General features: G+C 38.6%; 1 protein-coding gene across 1 annotated transcript in view; it reads left to right on the plus strand.

The window, feature by feature from the left end:
• The window catches only part of LOC113494070, a 118,125-nt gene that overhangs the window by 43,186 nt on the left and 58,405 nt on the right, over positions 1 to 16,534 (plus strand). Inside the window, exons 3-6 of the mRNA XM_026872206.1 lie at positions 1,952 to 2,156; positions 9,347 to 9,552; positions 9,915 to 10,048; positions 13,176 to 13,347. Of these exons, the coding sequence (XP_026728007.1) occupies positions 1,952 to 2,156; positions 9,347 to 9,552; positions 9,915 to 10,048; positions 13,176 to 13,347 (717 nt within the window). The remainder of the gene's footprint in view (positions 1 to 1,951; positions 2,157 to 9,346; positions 9,553 to 9,914; positions 10,049 to 13,175; positions 13,348 to 16,534) is intronic.

Raw genomic sequence — 16,534 nt, forward strand, 5'->3', positions numbered from 1 at the left:
TCCGATACGTCTTTAGCTCATCTGTAAACATCATTATATCGTGTTCCCATGAGAGATACCAGCACATCGATCGGCGCGAAACGTTCCGATAACTCATACGGTTTCCACATAAACTGTTCTCATAAAGCGATGTCTAGGGCGCGTTCACTGCGATCAATTGTAGAAAACAGCGACGTTTAACTGCGCTACGCTTCCACTAAATGTTACGACATATATTTCGATTTTCATCCGTTCCATTAACTACGTTTTGCCTGTTCAAGCTGAAAATGTTCGGGCCAAGTAAACATGTATTTTGGCCTGAGTGAAAATGCGCTACGTAATCTCTATAAAAAATATTAAGAAGTAAGAACTTGGGTGACCTGTGATGTTATTTACATATGGCAAGATGATAAGCGAGAAGATCGAAATATGAATAAATATATTTATAATGTTATTTTTCTGTCGCTTGGTCCTATTGTTCGTATTTTTATCTGACGTTAAAAACTGATTTTGTCCCCAACTGTGGTGGGGCACTAGTCAAAACAACGCTAACCATGTACAAAATGAGGAATTAAGGCTCTTTTCATTTAATTAAATTTTTGGTACAAACCATTTATTCCTTTGGCCGCCAAGTTAAACAACGCGTGTAACGTTAGTGTGCACGTTGTTTAACTCGCTTGAATAGATAATACTTATAATTCAGCGGTGCACTGTATTGTTTTTTTAGCCATACAGTTGTATAGAATCGATTGATAGCTGCTGTTATTAGGTTTTTGTTATGTGTGTATAATCATTTACGTTGGTTTTCTTTTTTACCTTAGTTTAAGACAAGTAAGCAAGTTGCTGTAGTTACAATGTATGGGTCGAGGTTTTACCAAGCAAAAAGTTCTTATACGATTTCAAAAGAAACCAAAAATTCCATACGGTTAGAGTATTAAGAGACCTATCTGAATTGAAATACTATAGATGTCTTGCTTTTACGGGCAAGCATCAGGGTAAGCTAGCAACATTATCCGAGAAAATGGGTTCCGCACTGCAGGCAATGCTTTAACTCCCTGTCATATCGCGTTATTGCTATCTTTAACGTTTAGCTATAGTCGCGGAATCGTATACTTTTTATTAGCCAGTTCTAAAACAATTTCATGGTTTATTTTCTTATGTTATAAAGTATTAATCAGTTGACTTGTTTTTTAAATCTAATCATTGGCTAGGGTTTAGTTTGATTAAGTAATTAAGCTTGTTAATGACTAATTCGATTTTAAAAACATCTGGTGCTTGGACTTTATCTAATATCGTTAATAGAATAATGTTTGAAGGCCGGTGTTTATGGAAAATGTCACAACGTTTTCGACGTTAACTTAGATTGATGTGAGGAACTGAAAATAAAAACTTATACGAGAGTTTAAAACTGTTTTTCGTATTATATTATTTTGCTTAATGCCGTTTGAGATGAAAAATAAAGCTAGATCAGTTTCTCAATTTAAATAAAAGTTGTATCGTTTTGCTATACAATTTTTATATCATCTGATGTCACAGCAGATTTCTCTTCGAAGAACTAAGGTAATTGTTCTTATGGGTATCTGCAAGGTTGCGCTTTTAGCATAAATCCTCCATTTTATCGTTTCATTGTACTATTATTTCACAGCTCTAATTTTATGGTAAACCATGAAGAATTTCTGTGTTATGTATGTTTATGTATACCTTTACATGTTTTTAACAATAGCGCACCACCTACCTCTGTACATACTGATAATTTTCCTGTCCATCCAAAGGTTGTCTGGAAGATATCGCTTTTAGCGATAAGACCGCCATTGTACCCTAACATTGTATGTATTAAGAATCACTGCTGTAATTCCATGGTGTACAATAAAGAATATTCTAATCTAATCTAATCTAATGTGTTCTTCCAAAAGGTTCTCAGTTTTGACGCTATTTTTATTAAAGAGTAACGTTATATACGTGTGTTGTGCAGTGCTCGGAGCCATACTTCCCGTTCCTGGGCGCGCACGCGCCGCCAGCGGGCTACCGCGCCGAGGGCGACGAGGAGGGCACGGTGCGATGCTGCTGCGTCTGCTACACCTTCCTGCGCCAGCAGTGGGAGCAGTACGACCGCGAGAACAAGCCCCACAGCCAGAGGTTCTACTGGATGAAGCGGCTCGACGGGAAACCATTCATAGGTTAGTACATAGCTTGCAAGAAGGAGATGGGTTCAGAGAGTCAGTCGGCCGAAGTATATTAGTTGTTGAAGTAGAGGTGAACTGTGTAAATCTGTCTTCTGGATTCTGTTTTGCTCAATCAATTTCATCTTCAATATAGACTGGTGAGTCGTGGTTATCATTATGTTTAACAATTTTGCCATGTGAATAAGCTATTTAGGAGCTGTCGCTTACATTGTAAGTTGGAATAGACGATAAACCTTAAAATAGTGTAAGCGTTACATTGTCTGCACGTGTTTTACTTATTCGAGCATCAAACGCAGTCGATCAGGCGGCCTCACTACGATTGTACGCGAACAACGACAGTGCATTCCGATTTACTTGGAATGGACGTCGTAAATCCGCCTCGCCTGCCTCGCCCGCCTCGCTCGCCTCGCCAGATAAATAATATTAAAACAAAAGACTAGAATCGTGTACGGGACTTTGTTTGGTACTTGGACATGGATAAAAGAATTCCTCTTTTGTTTGCTTTTTTTGCGAGATACAGCTTTGAGCTATGGAGTTAGTTGACTGCTGATTGATGTCGTTCTAGTTTGTAACTGTTTTTGATTCTATTGTTTGTCAGGAGAACTAGAACTAGCTTTTAACAAATATTCTCCGTTATAATGTATATTATGATCTAAGGAAAACAACAAATTGTGTTAGGTGTGTCTTAATCAAAGAAGAAGTGTACAAATTCTTGTTTTTTTTTGCAATACTGACATGATTGAACAAGTAAACCTCCTTTAAAAACATTTTATCTTCCCTCCAGATCGTTGCTATAGAAATCGAGATACGAGTTTATATTAAGAGAACAGAATCCTCAAAACGTTGATTAATTGAAATGATGCGGTTGAATATCTCTCAAGTCTGATTCACGAGCCGAGATAAAAAATATACACCCTACATTTTTGTCAACTAAAAAAAACATTTCGCGAAAAATGTCCTTAAAAATTGTTATCAAACATTATTTCAACTGTCAAAACGGGCCGTGTCGCCCCTCCCGCCGGATTACCCGGGTGGCTCGCGCCCCTCACCCCTCCTCGCCACTCTTTTGTCTGAAACGAACCACGCACTGATAGACGGATGGAGTGCCCTAATTTTTTGTCCTTTTTTTAATATATATGCTTTATACACAAATGTGCTTTGATAAATATTTTTTGCCTCGCTCGCTGAATTTTGGTGTGCGTGTTTTTTCTTTAATATTAAACTGTGATTGCTTCGGCCATTTAATTATTAAGGTTTCACGCGGATCCGGGTTTTGTTTGATTGTTTTTGTTTTATTATGATGTCGTTTTATGTTTTCTAGGATACGTTAGGTTTTAATTTCAAGTAAGTTAAGGATAGAATATATTATCGTGAGAATTAATAGTTATTTATTTTGTTCCTTAATAACTGTTATGTGTGGCAACACATTTTTGACAAACCTATTATATAAAATAGGCTTCTTTAGAAATAATTTTAAAAATGTATAATTTCATTAATGGATAGTGCCCTGTTTCACCAACTCTCGAGTACCTACATTACCAGCGGAAAAATAATTGTCTTGTATTATAGTTGTCCACTTAGGTTAAATTAAATTAAAATATTTGTGAAAATGTTAATATGGATAAAACATGAAAAAATTGAGTAGGAATGGTGATGTATGATGCACATAATATGCAGGCCGTAATGTTTACTTAGCATTTCGTAGAACACCATTGTCGCCGGGTCGCGCTCCCCGCTAACAATGGTGTGTTTTGTTAACGGCCTCAGCTGCCTCGGAACTTACTGCTCGCGGCTAGTGCACTACTAACACCCACATTAATAGTCACGTTCGCTGATATTACACGGTCCTCCTGTCCTGATGCAGTAGGTATAGATTTAGATGTCTTGATGGTATCATTTTTTCGAAAAGCTATGGCACTATGGCGCTATGCCACAGAGTCGCGGTTTCTGATATGTACCTGAAGCTTAATATGAAATTTTGCAGTTTAATGAGCTTAAATTTCCGGCAAGGGCTCCCTTCCGTAACTTCAGTGATACACTTTAAAAACTGGAAGTAGGCCTTCTAAGATGTTCGGCTATCGATTTTATCCATACATACGCATTGATATTTGTTTTAAATGTACCAACATAAGTTATTACTCATGCCAATTCAACCATTCTTAATTTGGAACGTCTAAACAGCAGTACGCTCATATTGTGATAAGCTCTTTGATGTCGCATTGAACACCCACAATAGCGTGACGTGTTTGTACGCACGTAATGAACATGCATATGTATGTCCGTCTGTCTATACTAAATGAATACAGCCTATGTCAATATGCTCCTACGTATACCTAGCTTCGTGTATACACATGGTCAACGTCTGATGTGGGGTATTTGAATAAAAGGTTAGTTAATTAAATTGTTGCACGCAATGTTATCTTAATCTTGAGTTTTCTCGTCCGTCAAAAGGATGTCTCTAAGATCCCTGCTGAAGATAACGCTGTCCTATCTTTGCTTTCATTTTGTTCTTACGTTTGACATTTAAAACATTTGTATTTAATTCTAATATTTGTATTTAGTTCTAATAGAACTCTACGTGAACTGAACATTTTATGTATTTAAAAATTCGCTGTTGCTGCGTAATTATATAGCGGTGGAGAGGTTGGTTAAATACATTTAGTTAAAACTTTATTCGAGAAGCATTACTACTACTTAATAATCCAAAACTAAACAACATTCATACCAAAATAACTCATACAAAGCCACAAACTAAAACTGCTAACGAAAGTTTTCAGCGATAATTTCCACAGCGGGAAATTCCTGGCTGTAGGGAGTCGACGTCACACGTCAAACGTTGATGAAATATGAATCAGTGGCCCGGCGCGGCCAGACGACGCGGGCCTGACTCTTTGATGTTATATAAATATGGCGGCGCTCGGCGGCCGGTCGCCGGACTGCCGGCTAGGGATGCCACGCGTCGCCGTACGGGACCACTCCACTCCTCTCCTCTCCTCGCCGGTATTTCGTGTCCCTCCGACTATGCGGAGAGCATTCCGCTTTACCTCAAAGGGTAGTCGCGGCTCTTATTTTAAAACATGAATATAATATAGCTTTCATGTTTTTGTGGAGTTCTTCTTTGTTTGTCATTGTTGTGGTTTCTATGGGTGTTTTTCGTTGTTTAATTTGGGTGCAGAAATTGAAGCAAACATTTTTACAATGTTTTGAAAACTATCTTACTGCGTCATAACCTTAGGCTTGGAAAATTGAACTAAAAAGCTTTGTAAATTATCAAGGGCCAGGACTATCTCCAAAAATAGCTTACAAAAACGAGCAACGACCACAATACAAATAAATATCGACCCGCCAGCGGTGCATTCGTAGCAACAATGTTGATTTAAACAAGAACAACACAAGTGCGGCGCAGCCCTGATTGCATCGAATTAGTCTGTAAATAAAAGTGAAGTTACACTAAGCGGTTACAACCGGTTCTAGTTGTTGTTGCATACTGAACTTTGTATTGTTCACACGACGTGACTAATGCTAGACTGGAATTTTTAGTTCGTCAAATTACACGTACCTTTGGTGCGGTTCGATGATTTAAGTAGGGCGCACGTATACTCGACTGATAGTAGGTAACCGGTAACTGTTTGAATTTATGAAATTATCACCGAAAAAAGAGTGAAAGTCGTTATTTGCTCTTATTTTAAACGTCATCAGCCTAGCCTTTTCCCAACAATATTTGGGTCAGCTTGAAGTGTAGGGTTTCGCCTAAGAATACTAGCTATGCAAGGAGCGACTGCCTATCTGAGCTCATCTAATTATCCATAACGACTGACAAAGATGTATAACTGACAGCCGGGCCCCATAATTTAACGTGCCTTCCGAAACACGGAAGAACTCGTTTTGACAAAGATGTTCACCTATCCACGGACCGACCGTATCAAGCAGAACCTTAGCTGTGATCGATCAAGTTCTGCAGTATACAAAATGATAAAACGCCTCTATAATATTGTTTCCGTTTATTTAAGTTTAGAACCGATGGAGTATTGATACTTCTTTTTGGGGTCTTTGCTTTAAAATCGTACACATTTTTATCCGAAAGCCGCAGATTTTAATGTTTCTATATTCTTAAACACTAAATCCACAAAGATCAAGTTTGTCTGTTAAAGTAGTTATATTACTTCGTGTACATTCCCCGCGACTAGTTTGTTTGCGAACACTGCTTAGTCGTAATTGTCTTGATTGTATTAGACGGCTGGCAACGTGTCGGCGCGCTAACTTATTAACTTTACTTGCTCCGTATTGTTTAGAGATCCCCCGTCGAGATACTAAGGGTTTACTAGGTCAATGCTAGGCGTTTAAGTATACTTGTCGTATGTATTGTCTAGTCTGTTGGTATAGGGGGAGAATATATTGTGGATTTTATTTTTTATATCCACGCATATAACGAGTAGTCTTATAGTCTTTGAATAGTAAAGAAATAATAAGAATACTCTCTATAGTATGTTGGTTTTAATACGGTTCCGTTTTTACCCTTTAGGGGTAAAAACGGAACCGTATTACTCAAATTTCACTGTCCGTCTGCCCGTCCATCCGTCTGTCAGCGTAGGCTGTATCTCATGCGCCGTGATAGCTCGACCGGTAACAATTTTACAGATGATGTATATATTGGTATTGCCGGTATTACAAGAAATATTAAAAATAAAGATAGGCACTAGTTTTTGTGTTTATAATTAGTCTTAGTCGATTTATTTTACTTTAGCTTATATTTAAGGAAATCAGTGTCGCGAGCGCCACTCGCATGCGACGATTTATTGTTTGTTAGCACTGGACCTAAAACATGTCCTTGAGGCACCCCGGCGTCCTTGCTAGTTTCCATCCCCTAAGCCGTAGTCCGCTTCTGTGAAGTTTATAAGCCTGGCCTAATCTCAACTGAAGCCTGTTTAATCCACGTAATACTAAGATCTGAAACCAGCTTAATAAATGTTGTACTTATTTTCTGCTAACAACAATAAAATAGTGAAATTAGTCGCGCCATTTGCAATAGACATGCGAATGCGTATGAACAATGCCTTATTATAGCAGTACTTTACAATAGTTTGAATGTTCTGAATAGGACGTTTTTCATATTGTTCACCTGGTAAGTGATCGTGGCTTGCTCAAACGCGGTGCGTCGATAGGATCGCGTTCCCACGATGCGTTGCGTGCGTCCTCCGCTGTAGGAAACATCCAGATATAGTGCTCCTGCCTTAACTGGTGCGAGAGATGAGGTTACAGCTTTTTGTACAAGGATGACAAAAATGTTGCGTAAAGAGTTTCTGCGAGCGGGCACTAAAATTGTAGAGGACGAGAGAACTTTGACTTTTTTGTCATTACAAATGAGCGATTCATTCGGCGATAGCGCAAGAAAAAATGTCCTTCATCTACAGAACCCGGCCCATTGGTTCATAATAATAAATGAAGAGAATGCTCACAATTTGCTTACAGTAAAAACAAACTGTCTACGTGACAATGGACATCTCGTTTACGTAATAGGCCGGCCCCGGGATCTCATTACGATAACATTTCTATTAGTCGTCTGCATCGACACACATGGTATATCAATGAGCTGAAGCCGCAAGGAAAAACGGACAAACCCTTTTACCAATAGCCATGAATAAGTTAGCAGTTACAAAACACAGTGGGAAGTAACGTGAATAAAATTCTCGGATAAATATGGCAAAAACATTTTACCGAAAGCACTTAGATCTAAATAAGGCTTTATTTAAAGTCCATGCGTAATTATATTTCATCTGTTTTAACTTTTCCGTCGGCATTCTCCACTTAGAGTCGAGCATAAAAATAATGACACTAATTATTATAATTGTTGGTCTTTACGTTTTGTGTCCCGAGGGTCTACCAGCGCCTATTAAAGTAATATTACAATTGTTTAAGAGAGATGCCGCTCTATGCCGTGTATCGCTCTGTCCCGTTTCAGCAACTGCAATGATATTAATGTAAGACATGCTGGTAGGCCTCCTCCCGGGTGGTGTACCGCTGAACTCCTTGCCCTTTTGTCGCGGCCTTGTACTAGAAATGGCCTGGTCAGAAACATGCTACCGGGTCTTACGAATTACACAGATATTCGACAGAATAACAACTTTGTTTTGTCCATCGAGATTTATAACATCCTCAAAATATGCGTGGTCGAAAGTTGAGCTAAATATGGACTGGATTGGTTGAATTATGATAAAGAAGGTTTAGCCCGGCGCCATTTTAAATTATTTATATTATTCCTGTCTGTTTTGTCGCTGTTTGTTGATTTTTATGTTGTGTCTCATGCAGTAAGCAAATGATAAACATGGTAAACAGCTTGGAACAAGATCAATTTCTTCGTTTAAAAGGCTTTCTTTTCAATAAATGCAATTTAGTTAAATAATATAGTTTGTTTGTTTGTGGGGTTACGTACATAAATTGTAAAAAAAATTGCTCATTTTTGGTAAACCGCTCTGTTTTCTGAGTCCGACTCACACTTGAGTGGTTTTTAATATATGTAACAAACCATTCCTCAACAAATCAAACTACACATGAACCTACTGGCTGCCGCCTGCATAGCGCGGGAGTCGGTCAGCTGATCGCGGCGGCACTTTCACTGCGGCCGTGCCGAGGTCGCGCGCACTATCCATGAATGACGGTGCTCACTTATGGGCCACTATCATACTATGCGCTCGTCTCATTTACTTGGACTAGTTTCATATGTTGTTATATGTGTGAGTGCGATTTATACTTGACCGGTTTAATTGATGCGGTTAGTGGGGAATCTGTTTGGTTTTTTGTTACTTTTTTATTGGTTGATTAGGTAAACGTTATGAAGATTAAATCTAGGTCATTAGGTTGTTTAGGGAGAATTTCGTAGTACGAAACTTGAATATTGGGTCGCATCGATCTTCCAAACATTTTATCACGGGCAAAAAAGTTCTTAAAGATTAATGATAGGTAGGACATAGCACATAATAGCTATTATTACGTAATGTTAGACTAGAGTCAGAGGAGAAAATGAAATCGTTTGTGAACCTTTACTCTTTTATTTTTAAGAAATTATTATTTTTTCAGATATTTTTCATTTGGCACACTCATTTAGGCAAGGATTCATCATCAACCACCACTTCTATAGACAATGATATTGTTGTCCACGTAATAAAGTGTATATGCGTGTGTTGCAGGCGCGGACATGTCGTTCCAAGGCGAGTACGCGGCGCAGGTGCTGGGCCTGTCGGCGGAGGGCGCGCGCGAGGAGGCGGCGGGCTCCCCGCGGCCCACGTCGCGCCCGCTCTACCCGCTGGACGCGCCCGCGCCCGCGCCCGCCTCGCCCTACCGCAAGGACGACAAGGAACACAACAACCATGTCAACAACAAGTTTAATAATAACGTGAGTGTTGCTTGCTCTCTACTGGTTCTCATCAAAGAAGAAGAAAATCATCGTGATCTTTTTAAAGTGAACGTGTACGTTGGTTGTGGACCCACAGAACGCGACGCGATGAGAACACAGTGCCGTAAAACTGGAGCCAAATTTTTATTACTTTTCTTTATATCGCCGTCGTTGTGGAAAGAAATAACAAGAAAAATTTAGAATATGTTAATATCTCCTCATGTCATGGTGTCTGTAGACGATATAAAAGGACAAGAATCTGACAAATATGTAGCAACAAGCCAATTTGAACTTCTTACATTCTTTGTTGCCACAGCTTCACATGATTTATTCATTTCTTACTATGTGTTCTATGTTGGCAGCAAGCGCGGTTCCTGGCGGGCGGCGGCGAGGAGGAGGGCGTGCTGGACCTGCGCGCGCGCGACCCCTCCGTCATCTCGGTGGGCTCGCAGCACTCCGGCGCCTCCGAGCCCGCCGGCTATCTGGACGCCGTCAGGTACGTACACACACCGTGTTGTAACACTAGTCGGCTTAAACTGGGTATAGAGCTAGGCCCAGCAGTGGAGTACCGTAGGTTGCGGGCTTTGTAGATCAATGATAATCTCTAAACCTAATAAATTAGGAATCAGTGCGTGTTAATTTCACCGTTTGAAGCGCTAATTATGCGTGCGGATGCTAAATTGTTGAATACCATAGTATTTTTTGGATTGACAAGTGGCAGTGACGCCATCTCGTAAAAAAGACACTGGTGTCAATAAGCAGGACCTAACTGGTCGTAGAAAGATTTAAGCTAGGCTATGCTGCCCACGATCCAAGATATCACAAACGCCAACGACTACGCCAAAGGTGTGTGGTAGTCAGCTGTGTGGGCCTTTGCTTATTGTTCTCCGGAAACGGCAAAATATGTTAGATCATATTTTTTTCACTATGCATAGACTTGCAATACCAAAAATATTTTGTAACATTGTTATATACAACGTGTCCCAAAATTCAACGATAAGCCGGCGCCAAAAGGTAGACCTGCTCATGAGTACATAAGGAAAAATAATAAAAAAAATATAACTAGTTTTTTTTTTTAGTTACAAGAAAAATTCAGAATTCCTTTGAAATTTTACACCCATCATGATATTTTGAGCGACCACGATGACAATTTCTCAAATATGCTTAAGATTTTTTTTTTATCTTATACCTAAATAGTGCTATTATACACCACAACTCTTAAAAACACCAAATTGCCCGCAGTTTTTACACAAAAAACGTTCAAAATCATTTTTTTCCCTAAAATTATGAAATATTTTTACTCTTAGTGTACTTTGACTCATGGTCTTGTAAAAAAAAAGTATGGACACCACTATGGCAAGTTGTTTTTAAAATTGGCGCAACTAATCAAGATTCTAAAAAGGTATAATACTCCAAAATAACTGGCCACAAAAAAAAAATATGTCTACCATTTGTAAACAATACCCAAATTCATTAATTGTTCATGTTGTTAGTAATAAATATTATAATGTTCCAAAAATGAATAAAACAATGGAAACTATTTTTGTAATTAATTTATTAAATAATTAACATTACAGTAAATGTTCAAACTGTTTTCCTCCGGCGTTAATACAGGCACGACATCGCCTTAAAAAGGACCTTTTTATCTTTCTTGCATATCCTCTTGCATTGATATGTGCCGCAGTCTGAGTTATTTCATGCAGAAGCTCATCTAATGTCGCAATCGGTTTCGCGTAGACCCTGTCTTTGAGACAACCCCAATAAAAAAAGTCCAGGGGATTTAGGTCGGGTGATCGGGGTGGCCATAAGATAGGACCAAGTCGCCCGATCCAACGCCCCGGGAACTCTTGGTCTAGGTATTGTCTCACAGGACTAGCGTAATGAGCTGGGCAACCATCATTTTGAAACCACATATTTTGAAGGTCACTTAAGGGGACGTCTTCTAGTAATTCTGGCAAATTATTCTGTAGAAAGTTCAAATAACTGTCCCCATCCAAGTTTCCTTGTAATTCAAAAGGCCCAATCACTTTTCCATTTAATATTCCCGTCCATAAATTAACCTTAAATTGATATTGGGATTTCTCTTGTCTCATCACATGTGGATTCTCATTGCTCCAGCTGTGTAGGTTGTGAAGATTTAAATAACCATCTTTCTTGCAGGTTGATTCATCCGACCATAATATTTTTCCCAGGAACTGAGGGTCTTCCCGGTGCTTTTGAAGCATCACACGACAAAATGCGATTCGCAGTGGATAGTCCCGAGGTAGCAATGTTTGCACACGTCTGTAATGATAAGGGTGCAATCGGTGACGTTTTAAAATTCGATGTGCTGTACTTTTTGGGATTCCCGTAGTTGCTTCTATGGCACGTACTGAGGTAGTTGAATCAATGTTTATTTCATTGAGAACTTCTTCATCACATTCCGATCTAGGTCTTCCAGCGTTTCTTCTAGCTGAAGGCAAACGACCCTCCGAAAACGCTTGATGCACATTAATAAATACTCGATAATCAGGATATCTTTGAGCGTTCGGGTACCTTTCTCGATACAGTCTGCTCGCAGCGTTAGCATTACACCGACATTCGCCATAAATGAGGTGCATGTTAGCGTATTCTACCGACGTGTATGGTAGCGGCATGATAACGCGTAACAGCCCAAAATACGGCAAAAGTCCAAATCACAAAACAATGTCACAGTCCAAAATAATGCCAGGTCAGTTCAGTTCACAGATCACTTAAATTCAGTCCAAAATGTAAAGCCAAAAGTCGTTAGTACGAGAGCTACGTCAATTGAATACGGATATGCGCAAGCAATACGGAGGAGCAGAGCGTACTGACTTGCTGAGAACATGATCTCTCTACTTGAATTATTGTCATACAACAATATACCTATCTATCCCTCTCTACCTTACACATCTCGCTATCTCTCTCTCTCTCTCTAAATTTTGAATGTTATCGTACATTCCATTAAAATTCTAGGAATTTGCAACATCTGGCTAATTTTGTACAAAAAGTAAAAGTGATTTCTACGAATAAGAACAATTGAGAAATTTGGGTATTGTTTACAAATGGTAGACATATTTTTTTTTTGTGGCCAGTTATTTTGGAGTATTATACCTTTTTAGAATCTTGATTAGTTGCGCCAATTTTAAAAACAACTTGCCGTAGTGGTGTCCATACTTTTTTTTTACAAGACCATGAGTCAAAGTACACTAAGAGTAAAAATATTTAATAATTTTAGGGAAAAAAATGATTTTGAACGTTTTTTGTGTAAAAACTGCGGGCAATTTGGTGTTTTTAAGAGTTGTGGTGTATAATAGCACTATTTAGGTATAAGATAAAAAAAAAATCTTAAGCATATTTGAGAAATTGTCATCGTGGTCGCTCAAAATATCATGATGGGTGTAAAATTTCAAAGGAATTCTGAATTTTTCTTGTAACTAAAAAAAAAAACTAGTTATATTTTTTTTATTATTTTTCCTTATGTACTCATGAGCAGGTCTACCTTTTGGCGCCGGCTTATCGTTGAATTTTGGGACACGTAGTTTTGTTCATTGGTAACTGTCAATTAATTCTACAAATTCCTCTATAAGTTAATTTTACAGCGATGGTCATATTGTTTCCAGATCGACGGTGTCGGTGTACTCGGGCAACTCGAACTCGAGCTCGGACCGCGACATCCTGGACCTGTCGATGCCGGACAAGAACTCCATGACGGAGGTGTGCTACGTGTGCGGCGACGAGTACAAGCGCGGCACGCTGTACAACCTGCACACCAAGGAGCCCAAGGACAAGTCGGTACGGACATGGCAGCTCTAACAACTATCTACTGAGGCTACTTTATACCCACGCCTATTTATAGAGAGTGTCCGATTAGTACGAAACATGTGTATGAAGAGTTTTCTTGGCTGTTATTCAAATGATCTTTCCCTGTAGGTACCTGAAGGCACTATAGTAGATAGTCCTGGGACCAAATTCCAGCTATAACGCACAAAACAAAGAATCATCAATTTCGGCTCACCCAGTAGGTAATTCTGAGATGATATAAAACATGCAGTCTAATTGAAAAACTGTCTCCTTTTTGACTGCTTTAAAAATCACTTTCGCACTGAGATATATAATTTCTGTCGCGAAGTCCTTTTTCCACTTACAAATATTCAAATCACAAGCACAAAAAACATGCAGACTACATGATCTATAGATCACACGGGGATCGAACAAGCGCCACGCAACGCGCATTACGAACTATCATTGTTATGGGTAACTGGGTTGAGGAGGTCAGATAGACAGTCGCTCCTTGTAAAACACTGGTACTCAGCTGAAACCGGTTAGACTGGTAGCCGACCCCAACATAGTTGGGAAAAGGCTAGGCCGATAATGATATGGTATTCTTAAAGAACCACATCAATTATAATAAGTTATTATACCAGATGAAGGGATGGCATGAGATGTTGTATTAATCAACACTAAAATAATTTACGAAAATACAATCAAAACTTGTTTTTGTTCCAATGGCGGCTGTTCACACATACCGCACAGACCGCACCTGTGCAAATTGTTCCGAGTAAAACACGTCTAGTATTGCAGGGTCAATATTATCCGCGTTCAAACTGTCTGACTGTTGTTAAAGAAGTGTTAGATGTAATGAGGATGTGAATGAAATGAGGCTACACAAGTCCTCCACCTAGGATTTAAGTCTGTCTTCAACTATGTGTCTTAATGTAAGAGTATGAAGCTAGGTGAGTTAGATCGCTTGAAGTGTAAAGGAATCGACTTAAAAGTTCTCATCATGACCATATGCGGCGGTAATTAGTGTTCAGAGTTGTGCTGAAAGACGAAAAAAAAACTGCAAGACATGTAAAAGTCTAAATTGCTTAGCCTAGGTGCACCTTGCATGATAAATAGGTAGCTGACGGCTAGTGAGAACTAGTAGTGAAAACAATCAAAATAAAAGTACAAGTCTAATTCCTCAAGTCGGTTTTCCTTTTGTTTAAAGTCGGACAGTTTACATTACTAAGTGTTAAACATTTGGAATAAATGGGAGAAGTTTACGCTAATTACGTTACTGTCTCCAGTCAATGTTTATTTCGTATCAAAGCTTCTTCCAGAAGCTACAAAACAAAAGAAAGAATTAGACCGTAAAAACATTTTGTCCATAATGTCTAAGATAGTGGCGCCATCTAGTTTAAAATGTGGTAGTCATTTGATAAAAATGGAAATCATGCAGCAAATCTTTATTTATCTTATCTATGAGGCATCTTTTAAATTCTAATACCTTAATTTTATTTGCGTAATTAAAATATTTAACAGTTTTAGAAGTTACTTTTCCTGTTACATCACTCGATGATATTTGAGAAGTACTCCAGATAAGGAATGTTGATATACCTTATCTACAGAACTAGATTAGTCTCCCTATCTAGTTTGTATCGGAAGGAAGTCATTTTATTGTGAAAAAATAACGTCGATATTGAATCTTATGTATCAAACATAAGGCATGAATCTATTGGTCCGTATTGAAAATGATAAATAGCACATTTTATAATGACGTGGTTACAAAATTCATGATTTTTTATTTACACATGCCAATATGTAAATGATTAACTTCTATATCAAAATATTGACCAAACAGCCTTATCAAGTCGTTGAATGATGTCCGATATAGATGGCGTTAGTAACTTTATACATTAATTGACTTGATTATAGAGTAGTATTCGTTAGTACCACCACCACAGATGTTTGGTCTCATTAGACTCTGATCTGACTTCCTTATAAGTTTTATCAACTTTTACTAGTCCTTTTGTCGATACTGCGTATCAAATAAATATTGCGTTGACGTAGAGCTAATCTGATGCTGGGATTAGAATATGGTCATTAATAGCTCCACTGTAGAACGACACACCCGATTTTGGTTAAATACGCAGACAACGTTGCGAAGTAGATAATATTTGCAGTGCAATATAAATAATACAATACTGGTGCGTCTAGCCATTAGTCTGTCTGTGGTTTAAATTCGCAAAGAAATAAGTTTAAATTCGGAAAAGACGCAAGCGAAAATTCTTCTCCTGATTCTTTTTACGAGCCAGTTGTTGATGAATATAGCTGACCGTCCCACACGTACGTGGTAGTGCGCGATGACGTCACCAATCATCGCGGGGTGAGCGGCGACTATAAATTGAAACTGCGGGTTATCGCAAGTGGAAATATCTCAGAGCGGCGGTCAGACCTTGTGCGGGTTATCGCGACGCCTGCAATACTACTACACGCTGTATATGTACAACGAATATATATAATTAACGTCGTCGGAAATATTCTAATAAGTACTTCAATGCGAAGATCCACGATTGTCTGCATGGATAGCTGAGTGGTCGAGGACATCACGCCAAACTCACCGGGTTCCATATCCGTGTAGGATAAGCTTTTGTGTTTTCTAATAAAGCCTCATTTGAAAATGGGTGACTTAGTGCACGTGATTTGAATTTTTGTGAACCCCCCGACACAAAGGTTTAATTTCCTTACTGCGAGAGTCGTTTTTTTAATGATTAACAAAAAAGTTGTATGCTTGGTGAGTTTTAAGACTTATAAGGATTACAAAGTATGATATAAAAGTAAATATTGATAATAGTAATGAAAAAGCGAGTATATTTAGAACTTACGTATTTAAAAACTAAAATATCTGGTCATTATAATTTTAGGTAGGCATCTTGTCACGTCAAAAATCAAATTATACAGATATAGCGACATATAAAAAATACAAACTATTCTTTAATAATAGAAATGTAGTATGATGTAATATAGAAAAACGTGCCTACACATACCTTACAACAATGTAAGAATAATGTTAAAAACGTTAGCGGCTTGTTGTTCGAGATAATAAATATAATAAGAGAGGTCGGCGGTGCATCGGCGGCGGATAGCGATGCAGCTTATTGTTATCTCACTATAAATACAAGCTCGTTATGTACGATACGAGTACGAGGGAGCTGAA

Source organism: Trichoplusia ni, chromosome 5 (genome assembly GCF_003590095.1).
Source record: "Trichoplusia ni isolate ovarian cell line Hi5 chromosome 5, tn1, whole genome shotgun sequence".
Lineage (NCBI taxonomy): Eukaryota > Metazoa > Arthropoda > Insecta > Lepidoptera > Noctuidae > Trichoplusia > Trichoplusia ni.